The following is a 14,176-nucleotide window of genomic DNA, read 5'->3' as shown; positions in this document are numbered from 1 at the left end:
TTAGAGTTTGGGTTGAGTATGTAGATTTTAGGTGTCTTTATCTTCTTGATCTTCCAGCTGGGGCCTCCATCTGCATTTCTACAGAGCTGGTTTCTGGTTGGGGGAGGGAGACCTGGGGCTATTAAGAAAAACTGGGCATGCTTTTCTGCCTCTTTAAGATCCTTTGAGGAAATATATTTTTCTGCCCTTTTAATATTTCCTTCTCTGTGGGGCTGACTTCCCACATACCAAAGCCTCCACTCTATTGTTTAAAGGAAAAATAACATCACTCTACTACTTCTACACCAGCTCACTGCTGGAGGTGTCTGACGGGATAAGACATCATCCTCTTCCCGTCCATCTTAGCTCTCGGTTTTAGTACAGTTTTTAATGATATTTTAATCTATGTAACTTTAATATTTTAATTATCTTTTACTAGTTTTATAACTTGTAAGTCACCCAGAGTCATCTTGCAAGGGAGATGGATGACATAAAAATTGAATTAATAAATACAATCTGCATTTAAATATAATTCAAATGTTCACTGGGTATTTTTTTCAACAAGTGACTGAAAGAGTTGCTAACACTTTAAGGAAGAACTGGAACATATCCCAACCGGGGGTGGGGGGTGTTGGTTTGCTTGCACAGCCTCATTAAGGGAACAGGGAGGAGCGGACTATATTTAAAGCAAAAAATTGAGGGAGTCAAGCTGCTTTGCTGCAGGGAGGGCTTCTCTTCCTAGTCCGGCAATGATGATGCTTTTCATCTTCCAACAATGCATGAAAATTCTCATCCTGCCCATCTATGTGCTTGCCTATTTTGGCTTATGGGACCCTATTTGTAAAAAAACCTTCCCAGTTTTCTTGAAGACAGCAAGCAAACTCTATAATATAAGAATGCACAAGAAAAAGGAGATGCTATTCAAGAACATGAGTGACTTCGCTGATGCTTCGGGAAAGCTTCACCTGCTGGAGATCGGCGTGGGCCCCGGCACCAACTTTCAGTTTTATCCACCCAACTCATATGTTACCTGCATGGACTACAATCCCAACTATAGAAACGTCCTTCTGGAGAATATGGCTCAGAATACGCACCTGCAGTTCAAGAATTTTGTGATCGGCTTCGCTGAGGACATCTCTTCGGTACCAGATGGCTCTGTGGACGTGGTGGTTGGCACGCTGGTGCTTTGCTCTGTCAACAACACCCAGGCTGTCCTGAAGGAAGTTCTGCGAGTGCTCAGACCAGTAAGTCAAAGGGCAAAGACCACTGAATAATGAGCACTAGGCTATGCATGCTTTGAAAATTGCGGGTTTTCACGCGCCCAGCGGTCTCCCATGGGTGTTGAAGAACAGACACGTACACGTGGTTTCCTCGGGATGGGAGCCTCAAACAAAGCCGAAGCATCCCTTTTATTGTGTTATCAGAAGGCGGGTTTATAGGCACCTGGTGACCACCTTACACCAACCACATTTGTTATAACACAGCATATTAGCATATTACACGTGCTAACTTTGTTTTGCACACGCTACTATACAGCTGTTGCACACGGCACTAACAAACACCAAAACAACATTCCCTTGCACCGCACGGCACAAACTTGTTTTTTCACTTTTGACTTCCTCATACCTTGGCCTACTGCAGCTGATGACTCAGCCTAACAGGCCAGATAACCCAATGACTCCAACATCTCCTACTTTTCTGTTTTATTTAAAAAATAAGGAGGTTGCGCTTTATAGGAAGTCATCCTCAGTGTCGCTTGGCAAAGTGAAGGCTGGTTTAGTTAGCAAGGGTTGCTGAACTGCAGTGATAGGTGTAGTTACTAAATTGACCTGTTGGTGGGTGACAGTTCCTGAGGAAAAATTTTTAAACATCATAAACAAAGAAGGCAAACATTGAATACAACAACATATCAGAACTAAAATAACTACAATAGTTATAATACCAGAAACTAAAGATCGCAGCCAGGTTCCGTCAGGTAACCAAGACCATAGGGCATCCCAAATGTTTATTGCGCCAGATCTGTCAGATTGTAATGGATCATGACGAACCATGTCTTCCATATGCTCAATGGTACCTGTGATATTGGCTTTGTAATCAGAGATATAAACACAACAATGAGAATGGATTAAGGCACATACTCCTCCTTTCGAGGCAAGGATAATGTCTAAAGCATAACGGTTTTGTAGAACAATCTCTCGTATTTCTGCCACTTCCTTGTTTAACAATTTGGTAGTCTGAATGGTAGCGTTGAACATGTGCATAGTCCAGTTATTTAATGCATAGATGTCTCTGTAATTCATGGCTACCCCCATAGATGGAAATATAGATCGTGCAATTTGCGTTCCTGTACTGCCAGGTCCTCCCAGGCCATTTTCTAGATCTCTTCGATTGCGCAAACGGCCTGAAGGTGGCTGATCTGAAACAAAAACTGAGGGAGCAAGAAAGCCCAATGTACAACGGCCAGACCACCGTGGGGGTATACGTTGATATGCCCGCCGGCCACAAAGCATCCATACATTACTTAATATATTTGTAGTCGTGTTGGAGCTTTGCACAGTTTGGCGAGCCATGGCTCTTACAATACTGCAAAGGAAGAGTGTGGACATCGTGTCTGTGTTGCCGGGGTGACATCCTGTTGATAGCGAGCATCCAGTTATTTGATAGGTACACATATATTCAGAAAAATCATCAAGGGAGTCAAAAAGAGGAATTTTCTTAAAGGGATGTGGTCTAGTCATGTTGTTTGAAAGTTGAAATGTGATGTTACAATATGGGTATCTGCCTACTAAAACAGAGTTTTTAGCAGTGTTCTTATATTCCCAACAAAACGCTGCTTTTTCCTGGATTCTGCTTCCTATTGTATATACCTTATAATTCACCATAGCATTGGAAAGAGTCCCTCTAGACCAAGGAAATTGTTTCCAACCAGTTGTATTAAAAGGCACCGCATGCATAAAAAGTCCCCCCTCCTCCAGGGTTGGAATATGCATGCACATCCAACACTCAGTCTTGTTCAAAAGGCGAGAAATATTCTGCACATCTTTCATAAAAGAGTTATGGGCCCAGGGTCCATGGTCATCTGATGTCTGGTTAGGATGGTGGAGATTGAACCAAATAAGGACGAACACAGCGAGCTGGAGTCCAAATGATTTTGCCATGATCATCTACTGCAGCGTAGCCTCTCCCCCAGGTGATAAGCTCTGCAGGACCTTTCCACGTGGGGTCTGGAAGCCGTCGATAGTAGACTGGAGGTCTTGAAGTAGGGGGAGGGACTGTTGAAAAATGACGAGAGGCAGCTGTTGATGGTGGATCGCCCGTCAGATTTAAAAAGTTTAGTGTATAAAGGCACAAGTTAAGGATGTTTTGCACTGCTGGGAGGCCAGGGGCGATTTTCCCCTTTTCATTTAAATATCGATTGAGAGCTGTTTTTAATGTTTGATTTGCTCGCTCAACCAAGGCTTGACCTTGGCTATTATACGGAATGCCAAATTTATGAACAATGGACCATTTTGTACAGAATTCTGCAAAAGCAGAGCTAATATAAGCAGGTCCATTGTCTGATTTTAGTTCTTTGGGGCGTCCCAACGATGCAAATGACCGAATACAGTGATTGATAACATGTTTAGTGGCCTCACCCCTCTGGGGGGAAGCCATAATAAAGCCAGAATATGTATCAATAGAAACATGAAGATGTTTCCAAGGGGCAAAGGGAGGATATTGAGTAATATCCATTTGCCAAATTTGACAGCTCTCCAAACCACGAGGATTTACTCCTAGTGGTATGGAGTGTGCTTGCTTGCTACAGGTTGGACATTGCTGAACGATGGCAGTAGCTTCAGCAGCTGAAAGATTAAATTGTTTGATTAATGCTTTCTTATTCTGATGGAAATAGGAGTGACTTTCCCAAGGGGTTAAAAAAGTGAGTGGCATATTAAGAGGTGTTTGTGAGGCGGCAGCATCGGCAACATCATTGCCTTCTTGGAGTGGACCTGGAAAAGGCTGATGGCTACGAATATGAGCAACAAAAAATGGATGTTTCCGATCATTTATGAGATGTTGCAAGTCCAAAAATAATGTTAACAGATCCATTGAGACATTTGGTGCTAAATAAGAATCAAAAATGGTTTTGACAATTTGGGTAACATATAAACTGTCCAGGATCAAATTAAAAGGTTGATCTTTAAAATGAAAAAATGCCATTGTGGCTGCCACTAACTCAGAGCGCTGAGCTGACGTCTGTGGGGGGGGTGATTTTTGTACACCACTTACCCTCCTCTTTCCAAGCACAGGCTCCATGAGTCTTGCTGCCGTCTGCAAACACCGTTATTGCTTCTTTTAAAGGGAAAGAAACATAAGGAGATTGCCATTTAAATGGGACTGTTTTTAATAAAAAAATGCGAGGATCTGATGGTGGATGACAAGACACTTCTCCTGGCCAATCAGCAAGTGCTTGCTGCAAAGATTCATAATTGGCCAACAAACTGTCCCAAGCCGTTAGCGAACAAGGGATATATAAAAAGGATGGTTCAACACCCCCTAAAGCCTTTGCCCTAAAGCGAGATTTTGTTATAAGCTGAGCAAAGAGCGTATGTTTCTGTGAAATGGTGTTCTTTGGGGTGTGAGATAAGTGGATCCATTCTACAATCATCATTTTTTTGTTAGACACGATCTGAGCCAAAGCTGCTGTAGGAAGGTCAACAGTGTTGAAAATTAGCATAGAAAAAGGCATATTGGGCTGAACACGATCGACCCATACTTTTGACAATGCATGTTGAATGATGTCACAAGTTTTAAGTTGTTGTTGAGTTAACACGATCTTATCTCCTGGATTTTTTCCCTGCATAAGAGCAGAGAACAATGGAGCCAATTGAGAGGTGGTTAGTCCCATGTAGGGACGGGCCCAATTAATTGATCCTAAATATTGTTGAAGTTGGACTAAGGTTGGGCATGGTGGAAGACACAACTTAGACAGCTGAGGCTCGGCGTGTGAGGCTAAAAGCTTGTGGCCCAAGTACAGAAAGGGGTGTTTAAGCTGAATTTTTTCAGGTGAAATAAAAAACCCATTTGTTTGAAAAATGGAGGTTAGAACAGGCAAGGTTGCTGATACTGTACCTGAGGGCCCTGGAGCTGCCACTAGAATATCATCCATATAATGGTAAATTTTAAAATGAGGAAACTTGTCCCGATATGGTCTTAAAACCTGATTGACAACATATTGACATATTGTAGGACTGTTTAGCATTCCTTGAGCAAATAGGTGTTTGTCCTCTGGGTGTAGTGGAATAGAAAAAAATGCATCTTTTAAATCTATAACCATAAGGTCATAGTCTTTTGGTATCAAATTAGGATTAGGTAAACCGCATTGGAGCGCTCCCATGGGGCGAATGATCTTATTGATAACCCGGAGATCACTTAAAATTCTCCATTTTCCAGATTTTTTCTTTATGACAAACACTGGAGTGTTATAAGGACTCAATGAGGGTTCAATGTGTTTTAACTCTAATTGTTGATCTACCAATTGCACCAGAGCGGCTAATTTTTCTTTGGTTAAAGACCACTGATCCACCCAAACTGGGGTGTCAGTCAAGAGGTTTAACTTTATTAATTGAGACATCTTAATCCAAAATTAATTTTGCATTGAACTGACTCATCAAATCCCGACCCCACAGATTAGTATGAAGTGGAAGAATGACAGGTTTAATGTGGGCAGTTACTGATGTTTCTTCTGAGGTCACAGAAAGCCAGTGTTTGCTCACACGTGCGTGTTGGACTCCTCCCACTCCCCGAACCGACGGTGCGCTGTCGGTCTGCCACTCAGAGGGCCACTCCTCCTCTCTTATGACCGATACATCACCTCCGGTATCTAGAATACCAAAAAAGGAGCGTCCATTGACTTGAAAGGCCATAGAGGGGTGGAACTTTTGAATTTCTTGCTCAATGGCCAAAACTTGTGGTTGTTGGGGCACAGGGACGGCAGTTGCCACTACTGTTCCCTCAAAAACAGTCATGGGAGTGTTAGGGGTAAATGCCAAAGCGACTGAAGTAAAGTCAGCTGGGTCTTTCAAAAATGGCATAGCCATTACTCCCTGCATAATAAAGTCACGGTGAGGAAACACTAACAGAGGGGTGTCACAATCAGGGGGAAAAGGGACAGCCGGCTGGATTGGCAAAAAATATGACAGCCCAGATAAACCTGTGGTTATTGTCTCAGAGGCCACCAGGACAAAATGATAAGGTTCAGCCTTTGAGGCGGGGCTAGCTGAATGCCCCAGCTCTAGGTTCCCGGTTCCTGGGAATCAGCGGGCATGGGGTTGGAGCGACACTGGTTTGCCCAGTGAAACCCCTTTTTACAGCGCGGGCAGACAGTTTTTGGTCTGGCTCCTACTCCCCTGCTTTTATTTGCACCCCCTCCTGGGGCCCGGCACTGATTTTTAAAATGACCAGGCTTCCCACAATTAAAACAGTTACCAGCTTTACCCTCAGTTTGCCCATTACTTCCTGCTTTTTGTAAGGCCATAGCCAAAGTTTCCATGTTAAATGCATTGGTCCCCACAATTCTACAGGCTTGAATATATTCTGCCAATCCTGCATCAGGTTTGCTCATTAAGGGCTGCAGGATTCGTTTGCAGTCCTCATTGGCATTTTCAAAGGCAAGTTTCTTCAACAATTCCTCGCAGGCTATATCATTTGTGATTTCCCTAGAAATGGCCTTTTGTAACTGATCCACAAATTCCCCATAAGACTGATTAGGCCCTTGAAAAATCTTTACAAAAGAGCCTTTTGTTCCCCTTTGTGGGTCATCTACTCTTGTTAAAGCAGCTTTAGCAGCTAGAGCTGAATGGGAATAGAACACAGGGTTCATTGCTTGTTGATTCCCCAGGTAAGTGTAATTCCCACTTCCAGTTAACTGGTCTACAGTGGGTGCATTACGGCCAGGCCAAGCTGAAGTCGGGGTCACCATTTGCGGGTTTTCACGCGCCCAGCGGTCTCCCATGGGTGTTGAAGAACAGACACGTACACGTGGTTTCCTCGGGATGGGAGCCTCGAACAAAGACGAAGCATCCCTTTTATTGTGTTATCAGAAGGCGGGTTTATAGGCACCTGGTGACCACCTTACACCAACCACATTTGTCATGACACAGCATATTAGCATATTACACGTGCTAACTTTGTTTTGCACACGCTACTATACAGCTGTTGCACACGGCACTAACAAACACCAAAACAACATTCCCTTGCACCGCACGGCACAAACTTGTTTTAACCAATGACTCCAACAGAAAATGATGGGGAGCAGGAGCTTTAGATCCCCCCAAACAGCACCTCTCTGCTGTTCTTTATGCTACCGATTTTCAAACTTAACTTTCGCTATGAATGGGATTCCTTCTTAAAGCAACAGCACCTTTCCTGCCTGCCTGTGTTTCTGAATCATTTACAGACGGTGTACAACTTTAATGAATATATGCACAACTTTAATGTTAGTAAATGGCAGCAAGCCTCTTGCCTGAGAGAGGAGCCTGCTTGGTACTTCAGTGAGAGATCTCCAGAAAATACTAGGTTGAAGCTAAATTGGAAAGTTAAAACAACTTCTCTGAGCAATGACAAGCCACTTTTTAATTGTTTCCAAAAATATTTCCCACCCACCAAATGGGGACGTTTGCATGAAATCATCAGGGATCAAGTTTGATTTGGAGGAAACTTGAGTAGGAACCCGAATAGATCAAGCTGCTCACTCTGTAGCAAGAGGAGAAGGAGGGTTTACGTGAGGAAAACATAGGGAAAAGAGCCTTAGGCTGTCACAGCACAGGCTGTGCCCATTTGGTATGTCTGCTGGGGCACAATACTACTTTGGGAGTTTTTTTGGCTTTCTAAAGTATCACATAACGTCTTTCTTTAGCACAAGTAAAGGTCAAATGTATGAGAGAAGAGTTAGAGAGATTTCTCTCTTTTTTTAAAAAACATTTTATTAAGATGTAAAATAAAATACAAAATACAAAGCAAATAGTAGGACACAATGGGAAAGAAATAGGGAGAAGAAAAGGAGGAAAAAGAACAAAAAAGGTTGGGTGTGCTTCTTGTCTGGACTATCTTGCAAAGCTGATTTTTATGATATTATATATATATATATATTTAACTTAGTACCAAAGCCTCCACTCTATTGTTTAAAGGAAAAATAACATGACTATTACTCCTACACCAGCTCACTGCTTTAGGTGGCTGATGGAATAAGACCTCATCCCCTTCCCGTCCATCTCTTAGCTCTCTCAATTTTGGTTTTAGTACAGTTTTTAATGATATTTTAATCTATGTAACTTTAATATTTTAATTATCTTTTACTTGTTTTATAATGTGTAAGCCACCCAGAGTCAGCTTGCAAGGGAGATGAATGACATAAAAATTGAATTCATAAATACACAGTGAAACTTACAATTCTTTGAACCCTTTTGAATTTTTAATATTTCTGCATACGTTTGACCTAAACTGCGATTTGCTGTCCACAATTAAATTCTAGATCTAGATAAAAACAAACTAATTAAACAAATGAGTTAAAAACATTATTCTTCTACCATTTCTGCTTGTCATGATACGAGGTTTATTTTATTCTCCCCATCATTCCTTTGAAATGTTGGTGACTGCATCTTAAAAGGATACTATAAATTTAGGAAGAAGCGGTGAAGGGCAAATAAAATGAACACTCCCTTAAAAAGAGAAGCTCCAATGATACTTTTTAGTATAGAAGAAAAGGAAAACAGATGAACAGTTAAACTTGTGAATCTGTATAAGTAGTTATTAGAAAGGAATTTGTTTTTTCTCATAATAATGGTATCTACAGTGAATGCAATCTCACTGGATATTCGTGAAAAAAAAGTAGCATTTTTAGAGGGGAAATTGAGACCACAAATGAGTTAGGGGATGGTTATCCAAATATAAGTTGTTACTGTACATACATTACAACTTGTTTGTCTTTTAATACGACTTATTTGACTTTATGGTCAAGTGTATCTCTTTATTCATTTAACAATGGATAAATCAGCTTCCTTCATCGTATCTTGATGTATTGAGTTTTAGTCCTGAGAAGATCAGATCTCACCCAGTTTCATCCACATTGCTTTCAAAGTGCTTGATAGTAGATTTGACTTTGGCTGTCTGCAGCCTAATGACGAGTCATATTGCTATGGCCAGTCTTTTCTCCGCCAGTTTGGAGGGCTGCCCTGAACTGAGTGGAAGGGCTGCCGCCCTCCCGCAATCAAGCGGGGGTCCCCTCCTTGCTCGATTTTCAACCCTTTCCAGGGTCCCCCATTGAAGGAAAATCGGATGTGGAAGATGGAGTCGCCTTCCAAGCTTCCGCAGCAGCTGCGCCAGCGAACAAGAAGTCATATTCTGTACATTCTTTTACCTTGTGTTTTATATCCATCCTTTTATTTTTAAACAGTTTGGTTTTCTCTATATAAATCTTTGACTGTAATAAATTTTAAAAAATGAAAAAAGCACTAGGTTGAGGGCATTTAAAGCTGGATTTTGGAATTCTGGAATATCCCAGGGGCCAACAACAGGGAAGATTCTTTGTGCTGCACAAAGAATTGGCCACAGTCCCTGCTAATCTGGGATCTTCTGTAAATGATAGATAGAAACGGGATGGGGTGATGCTAAACAAATATGTTGAAGCATTTTCCAAAAATGTTTCTACAAACAGGTAAATATCAGGTTAAGGTTTAACAGCAAATCTCTTCTCAGTCCCCACTTAAAATGATTATTGAGGACCAGGCTTTTCCATGGATCAGTTACACAATATATCCCAGAACCAGGGGACACAATATTTGCATTTGCCCATACTCAGAAAAAGTCATGAACAAAAGTTCACCAGAGAGAGAGAGAGAAAAAAAACCTCAAACCCTTTTTTATTGAAAATGAAAAGCATGATAAGTAAAACTAGGAGATAATACATAATTCAGCAGTTGGCAAGCTTTGATACAACATTATCAGTTTCTAAATGCTAAGCCTTAGCTTTCAGTCTAATCCCATGTCAATATATGCAGTTTTACCCTCTCTACAAGTACAGGCAGTAAGAAGCTGAGAAAAGTCTTTCTGTGTAGGCCTCTCCTAAAAGCCAACAAAGGCTTCTGCCTGAAGTACTATTAAACAGAGGTTCCTTGCTCTGCTTGTGCTTAAGTTAGAGCTTTTTCCATTACCGATTTGTTACTAGAGAACTCCACACAGGTTATGAGTAATACCCCCCCCCAAAAAGGCCTCCTCGAGCTATCCTTCTTGGGCAGCTGACATGGTGTCTAAGTGATGCCACAGCAAAATGGTGGGGGCTTTCCCCCTACATGGTCTTTTGTTTTTTTAAATTAATTTTTACATTTATTATTTGCCCTCCCTCCAAATTTGATCCAAGGTACCATTGAGGCTTAGTGCAGCCTGAACGTTTAGGAACTTTTCTCTACTCCGAATCATATAGAATAGAAGAAATCCTTTTCTTATTGCAGCATATGCATTGTTACTGTTAATTCCTTAAATTCAGAAATCTGATTTTAAGAGAAAGATGCTTTCTCCAGACTGAACAATTACTTCACACCATATCCATAAATATGGGGAGAAACTATACTTATGAACAATGAGCCTCTGATGTGTTGCAAGTTCAGTTTAGAAAACCCCGCATTCTCGATATATTTCCAGCTCTCTCTTAACACGGAACACCCATCTGTCAAATATCCCCAGGTAGGGTTATAGACTTGTTGCCAGAAGTAGGTCCAGGTTGATCTGTCAGCTGCTACATGTTCTATGAAAAAGTATGCACCACCCTGGAAAAAGTAAAATAATGCAAAAAAGAAAAAATATAAATCAGAACACTTTGAAATTACATAAAAAAGTCACACTGTAATCAAAATTGTTGTTATATAACTGTCTGGGGATCTAAAGCAATAATTAAATATAAAGACAAAATAAAAGTGGAATACAATTTATCCATTAATGATTTACAGGTGATTCAAGTTCTAGGAAAACTGAGAATTGGCCTTTTTAATTAAGGATGGTGACAAAGTAGCTGAACCAGTTCAATATAGTTCCACATATCAAACTCAAAATTCCAATAATTTATTCCTTTATTTATTTATTTATTTATTTATTTATACCCTTGCTTTATTATTATTACAAATAACTCAAGGTGGAGAGCACATCCGATACACTTTCCTCCTCCTTGTTTTTATCTAGGTCTAGAATTTAATTGTGGACAGCCAATCACAGTTTAGGTCAAACGTATGCAGAAATATTAAAAATTCAAAAGGGTTCAAAGAATTGTAAGTTTCACTGTGTATTTACTAATTCAATTTTTATGTCATCCATCTGCCTTGCAAGCTGACTCTGGGTGGCTTACAAGTTATACAATAAGTAAAAGATAATTAAAATATTAAAGTTACATAGATTAAAATATCACTAAAAACGGCACTAAAACCGAAACTAAGAGAGCTAAGAGATGGAGGGAAGGGGATGAGGTCTTATCTCGTCAGCCACCTCCAGCAGTGAGCTGGTGTAGGAGTAGTAGAGTCATGTTATTTTTTCCTTTAAACAATAGTTGGAGACTTAGTACTAAATTAAAAAATATATACTTTATATCATAAAAATCAGCTTTGCAAGATAGTCCAGACAAGAAGCACACCCAGAAGTACTAGCTCTTTTTTGTTCTTTTTCCTCCCTTTCCCTTCCCCATTGTGTCCTAATATTTGCTTTGTATTTTGTGCCCCAGCAGACATACCAAATGGGCACAGCCTGTGCTGTGACAGCCTAAGGCTCTTTTCCCTATGTTTTCCTCAAGTAAACCCTCCTTCTCCTCTTGCCACAGAGTGAGCAGCTTGATCTATTCAGGTTCCTACTCAAGTCTCCTCCAAATCAAACTTGATCCCTGGTGATTTCATGCAGACGTGCCCATTGGGGGGGGGGGGATATTTTTGGAAACAATTCAAAAGAGGCTTGTCATTGCTCAGAGAAGTTGTTTTAACTTTCCAGTTTAGCTTCAACCTAGTATTTTCTGGAGATCTCTCACTGAAGTACCAAGCAGGCTCCTCTCTCTGGCCACAAGCTTGCTGCTCTTTTCTAACATTAAAGTTGTGCATATACTCATTAAAGGTGTACACCAATGGTGGCAAACCTATGGCACGGGTGCCAGAGGCAGCACTCGGAGCCCTCTCTGTGGGCACACATGCCATTGCCCCAGCCTTGGCTGCCCCCCCCCGTGACCCCCTCTTCCCAAGCAGCCCCCCTGAAGGAGAGTCGCCCCTGAGCGTGGCCCACATGAAGCAGCGTAGCCAAGGACATGGCAGCCAGGCAGCATAGACAAGATTCTGCCCTCACACCCATCATGCACAATTGATGCTGCAGGGCGCGGGCAGAGAGAATGACCACCATAGCGTTGCTGGGCTGCCTGGGCGATCTGCGGCAGGCCCTGGAGACCGGGAGTGGCCCTGCGGGCAGGTGGGGCGGAAGATGGGGAAGAGCAGGGGGTGGAGTGGGGGCGGGGCCAGTTTTTGGGCTCTCAGTCTCTAAAAGGTTCGCCATCATCACTGGTGTACACCGTCTGAAAATGATTCAGAAACACAGGCAGGCGGGAAAGCTGCGGTTGCTTTAAGAGGGAATCCCATTCGTAGCGAAAGTTAAGTCTGAAAATCGGCAGCGGAAAGAGCAGAGAGAGCTGCTGTTTTGGGGGATCTAAAGCTCCTGCTCCCCATCATTTTCAAAGCATGCACAGGGGATCTAAAGCTCCTGCTCCCCATCATTTTCAAAGCATGCATAGCCTAGTGCTCATTATTCGGTGGTCTTTGCCCTTCGACTTACCGGTCTGAGCACTCGCAGAACCTCCTTCAGCACAGCCTGGGTATTCTTGACAGAGCAAAGCACCAGCGTGCTAACCACCACGTCCACAGAGCCGTCCGGTACCGAAGAGATGTTCTCGGCAGAGCCGACCACAAAATTCTCGAACTGCAGGTGCGTATTCTGAGCCATGCTCTTCAGGAGGAAGTTTCTAAAGTTGGGATTGTAGTCCACGCAGGTAATGCGCGATTTGGGTGGATAAAACTGAAAATTGGTGCCGGAGCCCACGCCAATCTCCAGCAGGTGGAGCTTTCCCGAGTCGTCGGCGAAGTCCCGCAGGTTCTTGAACAGCGTCTCCTTTTCCTTGTGCATTCTTATATTGTAGACTTTGCTCGATGCCATCATGAAAGCTGGGAAAGTTCTTTTAGAAATACGGTCCCATAAGCCAAAATAGGCAAGCACATGGATGGGCAGGGTGAGGAATTTCATGCATTGTTGGAAGATGAGAAGCAGCATCGTCGCCGGAATAAGAAGAGAAGCCCTCCCTGTAGCCAAGCAGCTTGACTCCCTAAATGTTTTGCTTTAAATATTGTCCGCTCCTCCCCGTTCCCTTAATAAAGTTGCGCAAGGAAAGCGACACACAGTTCCGGCTGGGATCTGTTCCAGTTCTTCCTTAAAGCGACGGCAACTCTATCGGTCAGTTGTTGAAAAAAATACCCAATGAACATTTGAATTTGATTTAAATTCAGATTGTGTTTATTCAGTTTTTATGTCATCCATCTCCCTTGCAAGATGACTCAGGGTGGCTTACAAGTTATAAAACAAGTAAAAGATAATTAAAATATTAAAGTTGCATAGATTAAAATATCATTAAAAACTACTAAAACTGAAACTAAGAGAGCTAAGAGATGGGCGGGAAGGGGATGAGGTCTTATCCCGTCAGACACCTCCAGCAGTGAGCTGGTGTAGGAGTAGTAGAGTGACGTTATTTTTCCTTTAAACAATAGAGTGGAGGATTTGGTACTAAGTTAAATATATATATATATATATATATATATATATATATATATTATATATATATATATTATATATATATATATATATAATATATATATATATATATATATATATATATATATATATATATATATATATATATATATATATATATATAATATATATATATATATATATATATATATATATATATATATATATATATATATATATATATCATAAAAATCAACTTTGCAAGATAGTCCAGACAAGAAGCCCACCCAGAAATACTTGCTCTAGCTTTATTGTAATGTTAAATTAACAAAAGCTTGCATGTCTGAAAGCACATCTTTCCAATCTAAGAAACTAGGGAACTTGCCACCTCCTCACTGCTTCT

At 41.4% G+C, this 14,176-nt stretch overlaps 2 protein-coding genes across 2 annotated transcripts in view; one reads left to right on the top strand and one right to left on the bottom strand.

The window, feature by feature from the left end:
- Positions 1-728: 728 nt before the first annotated feature.
- LOC120311928 (methyltransferase-like protein 7A) overlaps positions 729-14,176 on the top strand; it is a 28,033-nt gene continuing 14,585 nt past the window's right edge. The window contains exon 1 of the mRNA XM_039352024.1: positions 729-1,223. Within this exon, the coding sequence (XP_039207958.1) occupies positions 729-1,223 (495 nt within the window). The remainder of the gene's footprint in view (positions 1,224-14,176) is intronic.
- LOC120311927 (methyltransferase-like protein 7A) lies at positions 9,837-13,775 on the bottom strand. The gene is made up of 2 exons (XM_039352023.1): positions 12,808-13,775; positions 9,837-10,781 (listed from the first exon to the last, which is right to left on the bottom strand). The coding sequence occupies exons 1-2, from the start codon at positions 13,297-13,299 to the stop codon at positions 10,545-10,547; spliced, it is 729 nt and encodes a 242-aa protein (XP_039207957.1). The 5' UTR covers positions 13,300-13,775; the 3' UTR covers positions 9,837-10,544.

Source organism: Crotalus tigris, unplaced genomic scaffold, assembly GCF_016545835.1.
Source record: "Crotalus tigris isolate CLP2741 ecotype Arizona unplaced genomic scaffold, ASM1654583v1 scf7180000018397.210595, whole genome shotgun sequence".
In the NCBI taxonomy this organism is placed as follows: Eukaryota; Metazoa; Chordata; class Lepidosauria; order Squamata; family Viperidae; genus Crotalus; species Crotalus tigris.
This window is presented reverse-complemented; position numbering and strand designations above follow the sequence as displayed.